Source organism: Ictalurus punctatus, chromosome 20, assembly GCF_001660625.3.
Source record: "Ictalurus punctatus breed USDA103 chromosome 20, Coco_2.0, whole genome shotgun sequence".
Lineage (NCBI taxonomy): Eukaryota > Metazoa > Chordata > Actinopteri > Siluriformes > Ictaluridae > Ictalurus > Ictalurus punctatus.
The window spans coordinates 20224368-20243763 of NC_030435.2; the positions used below are offsets into that span (position 1 = coordinate 20224368).

At 38.3% G+C, this 19396-nt stretch overlaps 2 protein-coding genes and 1 long non-coding RNA gene across 4 annotated transcripts; 1 reads left to right on the plus strand and 2 right to left on the minus strand.

Moving 5' to 3' along the window:
* Window positions 1-1388: 1388 nt before the first annotated feature.
* loxl5b (lysyl oxidase-like 5b) lies at window positions 1389-4951 on the minus strand. The gene is made up of 7 exons (XM_017496004.3): window positions 3721-4951; window positions 3523-3631; window positions 3087-3224; window positions 2793-2949; window positions 2609-2704; window positions 2346-2461; window positions 1389-2153 (listed from the first exon to the last, which is right to left on the minus strand). The coding sequence occupies exons 1-7, from the start codon at window positions 4616-4618 to the stop codon at window positions 2147-2149; spliced, it is 1521 nt and encodes a 506-aa protein (XP_017351493.1). The 5' UTR covers window positions 4619-4951; the 3' UTR covers window positions 1389-2146.
* On the plus strand, window positions 4444-15597 carry LOC108280698 (uncharacterized). Its single transcript, XR_001815822.3, has 4 exons — window positions 4444-4458; window positions 7818-7998; window positions 8300-8479; window positions 14057-15597. It is a non-coding gene; the product is annotated as an uncharacterized LOC108280698 (long non-coding RNA).
* Window positions 13794-16590, minus strand: nmrk2 (nicotinamide riboside kinase 2). 2 transcript variants are annotated; one of them, XM_017496006.3, is made up of 8 exons: window positions 16380-16590; window positions 16159-16249; window positions 15198-15246; window positions 14729-14903; window positions 14570-14641; window positions 14370-14476; window positions 14197-14282; window positions 13794-14092 (listed from the first exon to the last, which is right to left on the minus strand). In XM_017496006.3, the coding sequence occupies exons 1-7, from the start codon at window positions 16403-16405 to the stop codon at window positions 14197-14199; spliced, it is 606 nt and encodes a 201-aa protein (XP_017351495.1). In that variant the 5' UTR covers window positions 16406-16590; the 3' UTR covers window positions 13794-14092. The 2 variants fall into 2 exon arrangements, with proteins under 2 accessions (XP_017351495.1, XP_053529504.1); XM_053673529.1 differs by lacking the exon at window positions 15198-15246 and having other exon boundaries at window positions 16380-16589.
* Window positions 16591-19396: the final 2806 nt, after the last annotated feature.

Genomic DNA, 19396 nt, shown 5'->3' on the forward strand with positions numbered 1-19396 from the left:
AGAGAGAAAGGAGAAGGGAAAGCGGGGGGATTTTCCAGACATCTTTAAAAACAGAAAAGGAGGGTATTCTGGCTGAGCTTCAGCTTCCAGCTGGCCAGGACAAACTGTCCTCCATTTAAGTGCAGCTCTCATTAGCCTCAGATTTTACGTTTGGCTTCCTTTCACATTACTGCTCATGAAACCTTGGGTTTCTGTTAAACTGATGAGCTGCATAATGGCGTAATTATGAGCTGTGTGACGATTTCAGCCAACATGTAGCTGCATAAATGTGAGTTTACAGAACTTGAGCCATATGAACTTGAATACCAGGTCATCAGACACTAGTCATACCCCAACTCATGACGTGAATCTTTTTTCACAATGTGAGAACGTGTGTGTGTGTGTGTGTGTGTGTGTGTGTGTGAGTGTGAGTGTGTGTGTGTGCATGTGTGCGCGTGTGTGTGTGTGTGTGTGTGCGTGATTCATTCTGCTATGGTGGACACATAGCAAGACAGTTTAATACTGTCCCAGCTCAGTCTTCACAAGTCCCTGTGAGCAAACACACAGAGGTCCTCATACAGTTCTGTCTGCAGACGTTCAGACAGCCTCCATGTGCACTCAAAGATCATTACAATTACAACCAGTATGGACATACAATCCAGGTTACTGTTACCAACATAATGAAATCATTGTTATATTTGGATTTAGATTTGAATGAATATGCAGGGAAATAGAGACATATAACAGACATACAGCTCTGATATGTGGGCTTAGGACAGTCACATTTTATTGAGAAAGACATGTGGTGATATTTGTTAGGGAAAGCCTCTGTACCGTTGACTTTTCTTTCTTTTCTTTTCTTTTCTTTTCTTTTTTTTTTACTCAAAATGCCACCAGAGGAATGTATATTAGTTCAACTAATACAGAAAACAATTTCTTCATCCATCACTTATTGGAAATGACAAGAGGGAATCATTAACATCTACCAGCATTAGAAAAATCCATTTATAATAAATACTGCATTATTGTGCTCATATTAAACATGGTTAAAATATTTAAGTGATTAAAATCAAGGGAAATTCACCCAAATTAACCAGACAAAATGAACATAGTTGGCGAGACTTTGTTCCAGACACACTGAATCATTTATGCAGAAATTTCCCAAATACTGCAAGGTCTGCTGTCTCACCCAATTACGTCCATGGTCAGACATCATTTTAATCAGCAGCGGTGTTTTTTTTTTTTTTTTTTGCAAAGAATACATGTCCAATATCCCTGTTATTTCAACCCTGATATTTTATATTTATATTTTATAACCCTGTTCATTCAAATAGACAAAACAGCTTTCAGTGCGTTTATAATTTAATACAAAAAGAGATAGAAAGAAACAAGAAAACCCAATTTCAGTATTAGATTCTGTGATGTTTATTGTGTATCAGGGAAACAGCCTCAGCCTTAGAATGGCTCTTGTAATAATGAAAGCACTGGGACATTACACACAGTCAGACTGCATGTTTTTTTTTTTTTTTTTTTGGATGCGTCCTTGCATTCTTAGACAGCATGAATGAAATACTTCATGTAGTTACCGTTTCTAGTGGTCTACTCTGGAGTCACCGAAATTAAACATAAGTAGAAAAAAAACCCCCATAGGACTTAAAAGAAAAAAAATTGAAGAATACCATACCCTTACATTTTCCTATGTAATAAATACAAAGACCTCAAAAGCAATTGTCTATACACATAAAATAACACAAAGCACATATTCAGAACAACAAGCTATAAATTAAATGTATTATAAAAATGTCATTTCTTGTACTCTAATAGGCTACTGCAAACAATATTCTGTTACACTAAAAATTAAAAAGAAATATTAAAGCAAATAATACATATACAGTACAACTGTTATAACACATTATTCCAATGATACTTCAAGTTTTTTGTTGAATGCTCTAATGAAAGGAATGACATATATGTAAACTGCCAGCTTACAACATACTTCACTTTGATTCGATTCAGTTTTATTCGTATAGCGCTTTTAACAATGGACATGGTCCCAAAGCAGCTTTACAGAAATATATAAATTCAGCATATAAATTTAAAATTTATGGATTTGTCCCTACAGACTGAGAGACTATGGAGGAAAAGATTTCCTAACATGTCCAAGGTTTTAGTTCCTGCGGAAAAAATAAAGAATTACTTGCTAATCCTTTAAAGTATGTAAAGAATGTAATTGTAATCCAGCAGCTGAATGAATCGTTTATGTTCAACCTGAATGTCGATCGAGTGAGTTACTTAAAATGAATTAAAAACTGTTGATGGATTAATAATGATCGAAGGATTCTACAATGAGAAAACGTAAATCTCACCTGGTTATCCTGCAATTTCGAGTCTGGACGTGATGACCGCTGTAGAAAACCTCACAGCGCACCACATTGTTGGAGAAATCAGACTCAGGAACCAGGAAGTTTGGATTAACTGTGATCTGTAAGCATGGAAAAACCCCCACAATACTATAAAGCTCATCTGTGAGTGTGTGTGTGTGTGTGTGTGTGTGTGTGTGTGTGTGTGTGTGTGTGTGAGAGACTGATTATATCTGAGTGTTAGATTCAACAAGCAGCACACTTCTCACCTTAAGGAAGTAGTTACCAGGACGAACATCTGTGATGTCAATCCACTGGCAATCAATGTTAGCAGCGTAGGTGTCATGGCACCCAGGGCTCAAACCCTATAAGTCATCAGTGTTAGATGTGCGTGCACGAGTATGTTTCCTCATTCGTGTGAGTCTGGGTTTGGTTGTGTTTATGTGAGTTTACCTGTGTGTGTGCAGTGCAAGCATAGCGACGACGGAAGCCTGGGTTACAGCCAGTGTCCTCCAGACAGAAGCTGGCTTTGTGTCCCTCTGCCACCTTACGGCCAGTGTTTATATCCAACAGATCATAGAGACTGAACGCATCCATGCTGTGGTAATGTCTGTGGAATGTTCACAAAGGAAGATGTAGCCTGTTTATTACATTTAAACCTATATCAAAATCTCCAGTCTGGCAAATTTTCATGGGCAATGTTGATGGACTTCTTCAGGACAAAAGTAATCGTATAACTGTGCTTACTGATGACAGCTGTGCCATTCCCATTGGTGTCTGGGTTTTACGGGCAGGAAGTCTGCAGTGCCAAGGTTTCGGACCTTCTGAGGGAAGCGTAGCAGAACCCTGTAGTCGAGGTCTCTAACTACTGGTCTATAAGCTGACCTTTGAAAGAACAAATAACAGCAATAACAGGTGGATGAGCTAATGGGGACATAAAGGCTTATGGGTGTGGTCTGCTCTGATAATTCATTGTTCATAATAATTCGAGGGTTTTTTTTTTGTTGTTTGTTACCAGAGCTGATTAAAAAAAGGTCAATAATTGATTTATACATGTCTTGGATAATGTAAGCTTCAACATGATTTTTAAATACTACTTCCAGGAACACGTTTGAATACAGTGGATCTGCATTGCATACTCAGGTGTTTTATAGTAGGACACAATTAATTAGTGCTCACTTACCGCGCGAGACAGTTCTCTTCAGCTGCGCACCTGAGTGCATACATCTGCACGCGCTGGATATAGGAGCCAGCCTGAATGGAGTACGGATCTGGCACGAGGTCCGGAAGACCTGCACACATAACGAGATGAACAGTTGTAGGTTAAATCTATCATTCCTAAAGGAAAAGATTCTTATTGTCGTTCCGACGCACAGCTCACCGTTGTGGAAATATCTCGTGCCATACCCAGTTCCAGGTGGAGGCCGGCGCGTGCGCGCGGTAACAGCCCGTCCGCCAGATGGATACACGTTGTAGAAAACGGTATTCCTGTGGTTTTTCAGTGGGTTCCGAGGGTCGTCGCCGACCATGTTGTCGGGTGTCGCGTCTTCCTCGCTTGTTCCGAGCGGACCAGGCGCTGTAGCGATGACATCACCGATGCTCTCTTCCCCAGTGATGGTGGGATTAGGATAGGATTGATGCGCGTTCACGCTCTCCATGTGCGCGCTTTCCAAGTTTGTGGGCGCTGCGCTCTCCAGATGCAGCTCTTGAATGGCAGTACTGGGCAACCCGACAATTCGGTTCGCGCTGTTATCATCCACCGGGGTCGAGGCCGATCTTCTCGGGACGCCGCTACCCGAGTACTCTGATAAGTGCGCTGAATTTGTGTAGTTTGATGCGGCGGCGGTGGCGTAACGTCTTGCGCCTGGTGCCCCCGCGAGTCCTTGCCGTGGAGGCGCGACCAGATGCGCGTGCCTAGCACCCGTGGCGCGTCCGTTCGCCATGACGTAGTGTCTGCCGTCCGGTCCCATGACCGTGGACGCGGTTCCGCTGGCACCTGAGTGCGTCGTCGTTATGCGAAAGTGCGCCAAAGAGTCTCGCGCTTCTCCTGGAGTAATGGGGCTGGCAGCCTGGCTTCGGCTACTCAGGTACACGCGGGATTCCCTCCTGGCGTGTAAGGGTGAGTGGTACTCAGTGCCCGTACTCAGTAAGCTGTACACGTGCCCGTTGTTCTCCCAGTGGATCCTCTGCGTCCACGGGCCGACTCGGTCCCGCGCGTGCTGCCCGACGACCAAACTGACCAGCGCGCAGCACGAAAGCAAAACGACCAGTTTTGCCATCTTGACTACAAAATGATAAAATTTAAATGACTGAAGGGATCTCGAGGTTTTAACTGAAGGGTAACACTACTCCACCACCTAACTGATTTCACTAATTCTGCCTCGCACTGTAGCCTCCTCGAGAAAATTAGAAGAGGGAGCGCCGGCCGGTCATTTGTCAAAAACGATCTAGCTTACACACGCATGCACAGACCGGGTTCATCTTCGACGAGAAAACTGACTTAACTCTTTCTCACCCGAGTCCACGTACACCTCGTGCGATCATTCCGGCCCATAATTGTATTGACCCGAAGCAAACTTTGCGCACAGGCGCCACATTTAGGTCACGTGTCTGTCAACGTGGGGAACGCTGTCTCCATGCTGGCATCTGCACAAGCCACGAACTGTCCTGTTATCCAACGGTGAACATAATACGTCTACTATGAAACTATTGGGCAACGTCCCAAACCGCATACTACAGTGCTAAATACCATGTAAAAACTGGTCCGGAACGACAGACTGCTCAATAGGGGTGTATGGCATTAGCCTTATTCTGGCATTATTTTCTGGACCATAGTTAAGGGTGTCCTAAATAGCGAGATTATGGATGACTGCAGTGAACTTGAGTGGACAGGTGGGCCAAGGGGACGACATTTGGCCAAGTGTATGGCAAAGTGTATATAGTGACCTGACCAGAGTGGTACACAATTTGAGCCATTTATGAACAGTAAAATTTGTCATTCTTGCTACCTCTTTTACAAAGTTACAAAACATTTCCAAGTATTTGAGATTCATATATAAATATATACGTATATATGAATCATTATCATATCACAAGAATTGTAAATCTTACTGGAATCTCTCTCTATATATATATATATACTGGAATCTCTCTCTCTCTCTATATATATATATAGACATTTATATATACATATATAGAGAGAGAGAGAGAGAGAGAGAGATTCCAGTAAGATTTACAATTCTCATGATATGATAATGAGTCTGTATTGATCACAAATACATTACAGCACAGTGAAATTCTTTTCTTCACATACCCAGGCATGTCAGGAAGTTGGGGTCAGAGCACAGGGTCAGCCATGATACAGCACTCTTGAAGGGGAGAGGGTTAAGGACCTTTCTCAAGGGCCCAACAGTAGCAGCTTGGCAGTGCTGGGGCTTGAACCGCCAACCTTCTGATCAGTAACCCAGAGCCTTAACCACCAAGCTACCACTGCCACCCAGCTGTAATATGGGCTGTAAATAGAAGAATAAATGAATCCCACATCATCTAGCATGATGGACAAGGAGGATGTATGGCTCTGAGAGACTAAGAGGAAAGGCGAAGAGAAACTTGGGTGATTATTATGAGGGCTACCAGTATGATGCAAAATCTAACTAAACAGAATTCATAGTTGCTGTATGGTTCCTAATATTCTCTGAACTTGTGTAAAATACATACAGTGATGATGTAAATTGACATTTCTCTTTTATTTTAAACGTGGTAGCTTCCACCTGTGTCACCCATGTGGACATACTCCGCAAAGCACACACACGACTACCTCTAAATTTCTAAACCCTGGTCCTGAAAAAAACCCTGTCCTGCATATTTGAGTGTTTTCCCAGCTCCTGATTTAACTAATCATCTAATTAACAGCTCTTTTTGAAGTGAAGTGGGTGTGTTAGAGCAGGGAAACACTAAAATGTGCACGACACGAGGTATTCCAGGACCAGGGTAAGGTACATGTGATTTAAGTAAAAAAACTAACTGGATGCTCATTAGCCGCCCACGAGGTGGCGCTACAGATTCAGTTATTGAAGAGAAACAAAGCCTGCTCTTGCATTATAGCTTGTAACAAATACAATATCAATACAATCTGAACAAATCTAAGCGGATGGCTGGAACATGAGAAGTTCCAGATAACTGGTGTGAACAAAGGAAGGAGAGTAACGTTATACCAGACATCTTATTCGGCAATATTTCTAAAAATTTGACGTGTTGGAAGACAAAAGTACAAAACTATTGGGATATTTAAATCCAGCATGATGTTGTACAATATTACCAATATGATCACAGGATTATAGGGTTTGAATTGTTTCATATTTCCAAATAAATCAATCATGATCCACAAATAAATGTAGCGAGAAATTTAAAACAAACAAATTCACAAATAAATAGAATGAAATCCACAAATATATGTTAGGAGTCTCACAAAAATTAATTAAATGCACAAATAAATAAATTGAGATTTGCGAACAGTTTTTTTACAAATATGTTTTTATGTTACGTGATTGGTTGGAATGAGAACGTGCTACGATTGGTCAGTGTAATGTGGCCTTTATCCGATTGGCTTATGTAGACGATGGGCGGAGTCAAACTATTTGTGGCTTTGTGTACACTCTTGACTAGAAATGTTTCAAAATTCACAAATGCGTGCAGCAATCAACAAATGAATGCCAGGCCGAGTTGTGTTTGTGACATAAAAACATATCTGCAAAAAAAATTATTCGCAAATCTCATTCTATTTATTTGTGAATTTGTTTAATTTTTGTGAATCTCGCTACATTTATTTGTGGATCACAATAAAATTTTTTTGGAAAAATGAAACAATTCTAACCCCATACAGGATTTTCACCTGTGATTGTGTGAATAATATATGATCACGTGAAAGTCAACACGCCATGAAATTGCACCTGTGAACTCACAGACATCATGTGAACAAAGTCTGATCACATCCACACATCCAAAAAAAAAACATGTGAATCGTGTGATTATTCACATGCGACTTGAATATCACCGTGATAAATTGGTATAAGCCTATAACGACCAACAAATTGAACTTCCCATGATATAGGGCTACTGATATTCTGAACAGAGTTACTATAAATAATAGTGAATAAATAATAATTGGCGATAAATATTGCATAAATTCGTAACATGTCCTGTGCTCTCATGCCTTCTCTTCCTAGAATTGCCTCTAGTAGCCTGATATGAGTGTAATTAAAATTCTGATGACAGACATTGGAAAGTAACTGGACAATAGGCGTTATAAACAAACAAATAAACTAAAAACAAGTAGGCAAGTAAAGTAAATCTGTCTTGTTTGTGTACTGCATGTTCTTTACATTTTTAGCGTATATCTTTACACATAGGATATATTTGATTTTTTCCCCCTATGCTATATTATGCTGGGTAATTCCACCTGTCCTGGGTGGCCTATAGTTCCCAGCCAAATAAGGCAAAAGCACAGCAAGCATCTGACGTCTATAATTAGCCTAACTCGCAAGCTGAGGACCGCCTCTTCTGTCTCCCTTTACAACATATAAGAAGTGCGGATCCGGAAGAACCGTTTGGCTCAAGACACTTCCCTCCAACAGGATACTAAGATACAATGTAGGCTACAGTAAGTATAAAATATTACATTGAGTGTTTACTTGTGTATCTAAAAGTGGACAAAAAGTAAGAGTAAAATCCAATCACAAGCAAACGTTTGGACGCTGTCAGTTGTAGTAGAAAAGTTACTGGAAATCAAATATATGCAAATATTGGAAATAAAAATGTCTTGTCAAAATGTCTTGAAGCTCCTGGTCAATAACATTTTGTGTTGTTAAATAAATAAAATGTTGAAAAGAAAATCCCCTTATGCTCCCGACATCAAGCTAATGTTTCTACACTTTTGAAATTATTTCGTTTCATGAACCCAGGTTATCCAGAGCGACACATCTTTGCTTCATGTGAGATTAAAACGAAGATGGTGTTAAGATATCCCCCAAAAGGAATATGCTTGCCTTATTTTTTCTGTACGCCCGAAGCCGCGTAAAGAAACAAGGAGTTCCCAGCTAAATCATAGCGACCTGTGGGCTGATCATATGGAGTTACGGCAGGTGAGAAAATGTCCAAATGACGCTTTGGCGCTAATCTGCGAGCTCATGTTGGGATACTGGAATTTCATAAGCACGCACTCAGTGGATTACTGTGGGATTAGCCATTTCTGGGCATTTGAGCCAATGTTGCCAACTTTTTGCAGGGGAAAAATAGATCACGCATGCTCAAAAAGGCTCTAGAAGATGCTAATTTCACGTTGCCAAATGACATCATATGCTAATTTGTCACGATCGTTTGCATATTAAAACGTGTTACATGAAGAAGGAAAACTTTCTGAACGCACTTAGAACAGAATCTGAGTTTTATCAAATTGCAATATAATACGAGTAGATTATAACGTACTTCTTATAGAAAGAAGAATTCTTTGGTCGTGGTACCACTAAAGAACTATTTACAAAATACATTTTCAAAATACTATCATTTATAAAATGCAAAAGCACTGGTAGTAATAGACACAAAGGAAACATAATGGATGGAATAAGTCGCTGTTATTAAATATCGCCAAGAAGAGAGTTTAATATGGAAAAAACAAAGAAGTGCATGGGTGGGACACATATGGTTGATGAGTGATTGGTCATTGGGAACAATGCTGATCAGTGATTGGTCATTGGGAATAATGGCTCCCACTAGAGCAAACCAGTCAGGCTTTAAAACACTGGTGGTGAGTCAGCTGAACCTGCTTTCTCAACTCATATAATCAGCAGCTGTTAAGTGAGCTAGACAGCTGTATCAAGTGTCAGACAGTCACTCAACAATTGCTCAAAAAGTCTCTTGATTTGTCACTCGACTCTTTAAAAAAAAAAAAAAAGTCTAATAAGTTCACTGTTTAGCTTAGGTTTAAGTAAAATAATATATTATAGCACATGCAAGTGTATTCACATTTATTCATTTGGTAGATGTTTTTATCCAAAGAGATTTGCAATTGAGCAGAGCAGCTGTTTAATAAAGATTACTGGCCCAACAGTGGCAGTTTAGCAGTGCCAAGATTTGATCACACAAGCTTTTAATTATTAGCCATCACTTCCCCTCATACGATTAACATATGCATCCCTTCAACTGATTACCAAGTTATACACTTAAGCAACCGACTAATAGGCTACTTTCTAAAATAACCCGGCAGCAGAATATCCTATGACTGACGATGAATTTGATATACCGTGTTGGCACAGCTGTCACAAGAATCAAATGTTAGCGCATGCCTAGCATATCAAAGATTGTAAGATTTTTACTGCGGCCAGTCCTCTTTGAGATATGGACACGTGGCTGTGCCAGCTTATGTCATAAATATAATGTCAAGGAAGTGCCCTAAATCAAATTTTATAAAGTCCACCCCAAGTGGTTAGTTCGCTATTTAGGGTAAGAACACAAGCAGCAAGCTACAAGAAATCCAACTACTATCCATATGCAAATATACTCTACCATATGTACACATCACATATCCTCTAGGTGAGCAACCTTGAATGTCAGTACTCATGCTGCGTAGGAAGAGCTAAAGAATGATAAAAAAAAAAAAAAGTCAAGCACAAGAGAAAGTCTTAGAATGTAATAAAAGAAAAAATCATGTCAACTAAAGCAGCTTCTTCAGTTGAATGTATCCAGGTGTTTTTAGATCATTTTAGATGTATTAATCATTATAGAAAGTTAAATCTATAGTCATGTATGCTCTTCATATTAGTGGTGACACTTCATATTAAGACTCTCCTAGCTAATATTATTTACACTCTTAGAAAAACGGTTATTCAGTGGTTCTTTGAATAGTTAAGCATTTTTTTTTTTTTTACATTTCTAAAAGAGTTCTAGTGTGGAACCCTATTCGATAAGGAAACACAGTATGGAACCATTAAGTGCTCCCCCTGAGGGACAACTGAAGAGCCCTTAACAGACTGTACAGCATTCATTAGCATTAACAATACATAAGCTTTAGCAATAATGCACCATAAGTAAAATTAACAAAGTAAATAACACTTGTATTAAGAGTTCTTTTATAAAGAAATGGAACAAATAATGAATAATAATGAATTAAACAATACTTAGTTCAATTTATGATTTGAAATAAAAAAAAAAGACCACAAAGACTAAGATGTCCCAATGTGTGGATATGTGTGGATGTCCCAATGTGTGGATATAGTATAGAATCTAAATGCTGTTCCAACATTTACACCTGAGTTTGATTATCAATATTTGCCTAAATATCCTTTAATTTATTCATTGGAAATTAATGTGCTCTTAAGATGGTGTTAATGTAATAGTATTTGCTTATCATTTAAACAAAAATGCATTCATCCAATTGTTAACGATGACAATTTATTAATGTTGAAGTTTAGAGTTTATGTAACTAACACGTAATAATGTTAGTTAATTGTAAAGAATTCCTGAGGAAGTTTATAAAAGAGTATAAGCTGTTAGGCTTGCTTACTGAAATTCATTTGGACACAAAACTTTCTCAAAATGACCTCTGCTAATACTCCAGTACTACTTTTAAGCTAACAAAGCTGTAGGAAGAACATGTGACAAGAAGTCATGTGACAAACGTGTGAAATGTTCACAGTGACACATATACACACAACTGCTGCTCTTATCCAGCTATTCCAGTTATGAAGGCTTGGGATTAACCTTCAGCTCAGAAATCTCTCATGCAGCAGGTCCTGAGTGGCTGAATCAGAGCCTAATCGGTTATCATGCACAATAAATTAACACAATGCATACTGAGTTATCTTGATAAAGCACAGAGAAATTTGTAGGCTTGTAATTATTTCATATTGACCCCTTAAACTCACAGGACCCATTAGTAGGTCCAGGCTTCAGTAACTAGTTCAGTGAAGTTACTGAATACTTCACAGTGCTTAATAATTATTTTAAATAACTGAATAATAATTATGTTTAAAGTTTAAGGGGTTAAATCAGCACTTGGTATCAGTTCTTTGTCATGAGATTCTATATGGAAATTAGCTGGTATGTTTTCCTGTGGAGAACTTAACACACAGTTCCTATGGAGACTTTGTCTTCTCCATACACTATTACCCTGTTATTTAATATGTTACTTACTTTAATGACATACAAAATGTTTCTCTGTAGCTTTTCATTTTTGAAGTATGAACAGTTGGAAGTCTACAATTTGGACAGTAAGGGTATGACATTGACTTACAGCCCTGTCCCCATGTAGCTATCTTAGTCCTGCCAGACTACCTCTATCTGCCAAGCAAAAAAAAAACAAAACTAAATGCCATAAGCTTTGCGTCTCTTGTAGGTTATAGGCAAATACTTGTACATCGGAAATCACATAATCCCCCATCTGAACATGCCTGGCTCGTAGACATAATGTAATTTGTGAATTTAGATATACAGTTGCAATCAAAATTATTCAACCCGCATTGCAAATCAGGTTTATTGTCAAAATTTACAGACTTTCAGCTGTTTGCAATGAACAAATCCAACAAATGCAATTGAAATAATTCACCACAACGAATGCTTCAAGTGGTTTCTCCAAATTCAACTGAAAATGCAACTTATAATGATTTCTCCAGTTTCAAAATTATTCACCCCCCTGAATAGAATCCCTCACAATAGTACAAATATGCAAAACACGTGCTGTCTTAAGCACACCTGATGTAACTAATCAACGGCTTCAATAGTTGCACCAGGTGTACTTGAGCTGGAACACATGAAATACCTGAACTGGTTAAGGGCAAAAATACATGAAATACCTGGACAGGGCTACAACCGGATTTCTGAGAAGGCAGGTTGTGAAAAACCCTCGAGTGACTGCAAAAGACCTGCAGTGGGACTTGGTGGCAACAGACACTGAGGTTTCAGTGAGCACAGTAAGACGCGTACTAAACGCAGAAGGTTTCCATGCCAGAACTCCAAGACGTACGCCATTACTGACTCAAAAGCACAAGAAAAGTCTCAAAATCATATAAATAAACCACAGAAGTTTTGGGATTCTGTTCTGTGGAGCGATGAAATTAATTGAAACTTTTCGGCACGATGTATCAGCGGTATGTCTGGAGGAAGAATAATAAAGAAAGAACACTCTGTCCACAGTCAAGCATGGTGGTGGTTCGGTGATGCTCTGGGGCTGCTTTGCATCCTCTTGCACTGGAAACCTGCAGTGTGTGGAAGGCAAGATGGATTCATTGAAGTATCAGGAAATCCTAGAAGAAAACATCATGCAGTCTTTGGCTCTTACTGTCAAATGTATGCAGTAAACTGTGACTAGTTGTAACTCTATTGTTAATGGTTGGGGCTTATTATTGTTTCCTGTTTAACTTCTGTTTTGGTTATTGCTTAAAAAGGGGGAAGGGCTTTTCCACAGTATTATATATATATATATATATATATATATATATATATATATATATATATATATATATATGTATGTGTGTGTGTGTGTGTGTACATATATATATATATATATATATATATATATATATATATATATATATATATATATAAAGGAACAGTGACATGTTTGGATTTGACTCTCAATGACCTATATAAGCCTCCTACATGACTCTACAAGGTAAAGTGTTTTACCTGATTCTCATTATATAATTTGGCATTAAAACGCCCATGACGATAAACCTGACCTTCTCCTCCCACTTGAGTCCATTCAGACCAAAATTGGGGATAACTTGATCTAGAGCTGAACTATCAGTGAACCTTTTTTCCCCTCTCGCCGTCTGTGGTGTTGGCGAGAATGCCAGTCTGCTTCTCACCTTTCACCCAGGCAGATCTCGTGAGTGAAGGATGACACCTCGGTCAGGGAAAATGGGGCGATGGTGCTGGTGGCAGGTGATGGTGGTGGGTGTGTGTGTGTCTGTGAGGGTGAGGGCAGAAATATTACAAGAACCCATTCCTAAATATAACCTGCCTCTGTGCCACCCTCCTCCCAATTGCCCTGAAGTAGACACTTCAGCTCTTATTACCATGCACAAGATAAGACTTATCAGCTGGCTTTTTATGTCTGAGCACGTGTCCTTGAGAAAGGCACTGTGCATAGTATAGGAAATAGATTTTGTACCAAAACAAATGTGATTTGTTTCAATCTGTGTGTAGCATAATTTATAAGTGTTCATATAGTCACATTAACATTTAAACTTGCGGATTTACATTCCTTGCTCATGTAACGACATACTTTTCATATGTCTCACTATTTTTAAAGCTGTAATCAGTCATAATAACCTCTTTAAGCTATGACATTTACAAGATGTGGTTAAAAATGACTCACTCCATTGTATGTATATACTGTGAGCATTTGCAATCTCTTTTGTGATGCTTCAAACACAAAGAATAAAAAACAACCACAACAAGTAAATCCAATGTCTATTTTTCATTGTGAATGTTTTTTTTTTGTTCACAATTCATGTTTAAAGTCAACAGCTACCCATGCTATACAGCCATTCATTTATATTCCAGCAGCCATAGATGATTTTTATATAAAAGAAAAGCTACATACAATAGAGCAATACAAAATTGTTGGCACGTCTAAAACAAGTCAATTTTCCATTATAATATTTACAACGTTCATATTCCAATGTAGAACTGATTTTTCACTCATTTTTTTCTATTTACAGTTCTGTACACAAGCAACTCCAGGTGGTTTGGCCGTGCTGAAAAAGAAAACAGAAAAAGAAATGGTGGTTAAGAATGGAATGAAATAAAACTGAATCGAATAATAAAACGAACAGGCATGAATCAAGAATCAGAGCTTCACCTATAACTTATTCAGCAGGGTGTTCTGGAGGTCCTCGTATACCTGGTTGTAGAGATCGTCCTTCGATTTTGTGCCATCCAGACATTCTGTACGCACGAGAATTATAAAAACATGAATGTTAACTGCATGACTTATGAGGTCTCTTTATATCCACTGATTGATTAATCACTTACGGATCGCTATGCAGTTGCTCTCCATCTCTTTCCTGTGTTTCAAGTACATGGGCCACACGTGACCGTCAAACAGACCGGGAGGGTCAGGAACTGTGTATGTTCTTGTGCTTTGTGGAGAAACAGACAACAACAACAATGAATAGGCAAATTCTTAATCCAAACTTCTCATTGTGACTGATCTATCGTGTTACGAGTCCTACCTTCTTCTTCTCTTGCACTCCTCGTATGGAATGGTCACATAGTAGCTCTTGTCAAAGATTTCAATCAGAGGTCTGCAAAGCAAAGTTCAAAGCTGAAAAAGCAGATAACAAACCGAGTCGACTAAAGTCTACTAAAATGCCAAAGAAATGCAAACCCACTTGTAATTATAGAGCAGAAAGCCCTCCACAATGAGTATGTGGAGCTTTCTCTCATGATCAGACCCGTCGGTTAAGGGCGACAGGGTCACGCCATGAGAGCGAGCAAACTTCACTGGGTTCTCAAGCCAGCCTTTTACAGTGTTCACCATGGCCTCCATGTCCAGGGCTGTGATCACTGCACAGGGGCGACAGACAAACAGACAGCACATCTCACAAACCATGATATTGGCTCTACAAAATATAACTTGTTTTTTTGCCTCCTGTATACTTTTTGTTCTTTCTTTATAGAGAGGTTAATGGTTAATATTAAGATGTTATAACATTTACAAACAGTCTAATAGTATCCATTACAAAGAAATTTTAGGTTTTAGGTTCATGTTACAGAAAAAGGGTAAATAAATATGGTCATGGAAAGATGAGTAATACATTACTGTCGTTTATTTTTCCTACAGCCGAAAGCCACTCTTACCATCCCATTGTCTAAAGCCGTCCTCCCCGACCTCTATTTGATCTTGGGGCTGCAATAACAGTGACCAATAAAACATTGCTGCAGATCGCGCACGCAGTGCTGATCCCACCTGGACATACAACGCCAAGCCCTCAGGCTAAACATGGCTGTCTTGTTCAGTTTGTGTCAATTAATTTGGTTAACTAAACCTCAATCAGGCAGTTAGGCCTTGACTGGAAGGTCATTGTAACTGGATCGAATAGTTAGGTTTACTGAACTGAATTTACATGGGTGTAGAAAGCTCAATGCAGATTTGCTTATTATTTGTTATGGTTCTTAATAATTTCTTTTTTAAAATAATGGTACAGTAAATTGGTGTCATTGATAATGGAGAGGTACAAGTAAAAATGTAATTGCTCTGCTTCTGTAGTGTGTGTTTGTGTATGCCATGAGTACAGTTAGTACCTATTGATATATATATATATATTAAAAAAAAACATTTGTGACATAAAAAACAACTCTAACACAAATGAATGTCTGCAACCTCTACATCTATGTGTGTGTGGAGCATCTAAGGTTAATCGAGAGGTCAAATCGAGACATTCATTTCAATCAAGTGTGTTTGAGGGTGGCTGTCCAGGAGAACACCAGCGTAGGAATGTAAGAACCACATGGCACGGACAACAATAACACACCCACAATAAAAAAAAAAACAGTACACAAAAATCCTACAATCCTCACTTTACCTGTACGTTCCCTACGGTCATCCAATACCACCACATGTGGTTTACAGTCATTTACTAATCTTACTGTAATCTTCCAAATCAATATTTTATATATATATATATATATATATATATATATATATATATATATATATATATATATATATATATATATATATATATATATATATATATACATACACACACACACACACACAAACTCAATAACAGGTGGAGCAAAGGTGGACATTACATACCTTGAAAAAGTCATCTTGATGTATTACACAACAATTAGGCAAGTTCTTCACAAGCCTTTTGGTCAGGGTGGTTTTCCCACCATTGGTCACACTGCAAATAGGAACAAACACAGATTTTTTTCTTCTTCTTTTCATTCATAATCGTAGGCCTATAATTCATTCCATCAGCTCCCTAAACCCTTGTAGTGAATCAATAATTTAAGCAATCCTAAATGACTTACCCGCCGATTCCAATGATACACTTCATTTTAAATTGGATTTCTCTTGGTCTTTATTTCTTGATGTCAAGAAAACACGACGTGCAAATAGCTCGCGAAATAAAAGAAAGAAGGAAAGAAAGAAAGTCGTGGGAATGCTTGCTTTTTTTTTTGTCCCCCTCGTTCTTTCCTCTATCTTTCTCCCGCACTTCTGTACTATTTCATTGAAGGACTTGGCTTACTTGTTAAATATATAGCCGGTTCCGCTTTGCGTCACCAGCACATTGCCCCGCCCCTTCTTTCCGTATAACCAATCATGGTCTGCGGAACATCGGCTCTCGTCTAATCACAAGCCAGTTCGCAGAATTTACAATACAGCTCCGCACCTGTCGTCTCTCGTCACAGCACGTGGATGCAGACCAAATGAGCCACCGGTCATTAATAACCACACAATGCACCTTTTTTTCTCTAAGATCCAGGTTTCATGTCAGATATCACGTAATAACTACCGAATCATTCTAGATACACGATGCAGACGTGAGAAAAGACCTTTGGACCTTACCAGCACTAAATTTATTTTTATTTTTTTTATCCCATTCATGTACAGTACAATCTAGTTCACTATGGGTGTGTGGGTGTGTGGCACTAAAGCAGATCACAATATAGTTTATATATATATATATAATTTTTTTTATTGCAAATGAAGCTTTTCACTAAGAAATAAAAAATGATTTAGTGCAATATTCAAGGTGCGAATTAGCTACAATGAGGTCTGACCCCCGAACAAAACCCCAGAATTACCACAGCACCAAAAGAAAGTAAAGACAAAAGGTTTCTTAAAAATGAAATCTGCTTAAAGTTATGTTTTTAATTAAATGCTAAAGTATGTTTCCCCAGCCATGTCACAAACACACATAAACACAATGATCCATTCATTGATCCCTAGTAAGCACTTTATTGCAGGGTTGAGGTGTTGATATATATATATATATATATATATATATATATATATATATATATATATATATATATATATATATATATATGTTAGCAGATGTTAGTCATACATTCAAAGTACACTCCAAACCTAAAGTAAATAGGATTCATAGGTCTGCAGTTTAATTTAAATGGCTAAGATAGGTAGCTATGTCATACAAAGCTATCCATTGGTGCCTAAAAACAGTGTTGAATAAAATATTATGGTCTGTTATTGGGATGTTCATTCATTCGTACTTTATTCAGTCGTTCATCTTCAGTATCCTCTTTATCCTGGTCAGGATCACAGTAGATCTGGAATCAATCTGTGTAACACTGCTAAAATTTTTATAGTAAATGCAGTAAAATGTATACATATAGTGTGTGTGTGTGTGTGTGTGTGTGTGTGTGTGTGTGTGTATTTCAGATCCAATGTGATCCTGACCAGGATAAAAAGGAAACTAAAGATGAATGATTAAATGAAAGTATGAACGAAGGAATGAATGAACATCCTGATAACAGACCATAACATTTTGTTTGACACTGTTTTTAGGCATCTATGGATAACTTTTTATGACATAGCTACCTATCTTAAACTTAGCCATTTAAATTGAACTGCAGCCCTATGAATTCACTAACCACAGTGAAACCTATTTAATTTAGGTTTTTAGTGTACTTTGAATATACTTTGACTAACCTCTGCTAGCATTAGCTGGTGAACTTGTTTTGCTCCTAGCAATCCATTAGGTTGTTAGCTAGCTACCTCTACTCTACCTGATGGCCCTTTCAAAGCGACTCCTTCGTTTGTGCCCCTACTGTAGTCTGTTTATTTGCTGGCTCATGGCAAAAAAGAAAAATGTGTTGAATGTGACAACCCTCTGTTGGCGCTGTCCCTTCTGCTACATACATCAGGCTCTGAACGCTGAGCGCGAAGTGTCCAACGGCTCACGCTTCATTTTTTGGCAGTTGTACTTCCGGGTATTAATAGTACAACACATCTTCTTGAGCTCTAACCAATGCTAAACAAAGTGTTCAATTTTAGGCATGCACTTTTGCACTCAGCAGTTGAAGTCTATTCTCTGGACACTATTTGGTTCAATTTAATGCTGTTATAGGAAAATATTCAACAACGGGATGGTGTGATGAGGCCCAAGAATTCACAATAGCTCTGTTATAATAGCTATTATAACTCTTCCATTTTCCAAACTGCAAACTGTTCCATTTGACAAAGGGTTCAACAAAGATTTGCCACTTTTTACAATGAAGGCAGAGCTGTAAATAAATCCTTTATTCATTCCAGCTTGTAGGATGCATGGCTTTGTGTAGACCTCTATTGTCAGCGCTAGTATGGTAAGCAGACTGTGGTATTTTATAATGTCATGTAATAAAGTGTTTGCTACATGGGTTTTTCTTGTCCTTGAAAAGAAAGGAAAGAAAGACAGCATTGGGTGTTCTGGAAATATACACCAGACAGCAACAGACACCATACAGGAAGAGGCTTAGAAACAAAAAATACATTAAAAAGCCTTCACTTATGTGCAATACAATTTACAAAAACGTGGTATCATTGACTGAAGAAAAAACAAAACATAAGCACAAGAATGACAACGCTTAGTTGTACTGAGGTAGTGTGTGCAAAGCCCTTCTTTTAAAAACCCAGGCTTGGTCTTGGCATGGGCCTTATGACCTATCATGCCTTACATCGTACCACAGGCTCACTTTTCTCTGACTCCTGCTTCTGTCACTTCTCCAACATGCAACAAGTGATCATTCAATTATCGACAAATTGAAAGCATGCCTTCCTGAGATCAAAGAAAAATAAAAACGAAAGGTTTCATTCATTTTTTAAATTATAATAAGAAGCATTTTGCTTGCACAGGTGATGAAATTTTTGGTCACAAAGTCCTGGTTCTCTGGAAACTTTGTGAACTATACGTTTTCTTACTACATCGACTATAATTTATTAAAGTACACTATGCATGCATGTATGTCTATGTATGTGATTTTCATTCCCAGTATACTTCAGACATGGAAGTTGCCCTCTTCTGAGTTATTTCACTTGGCAG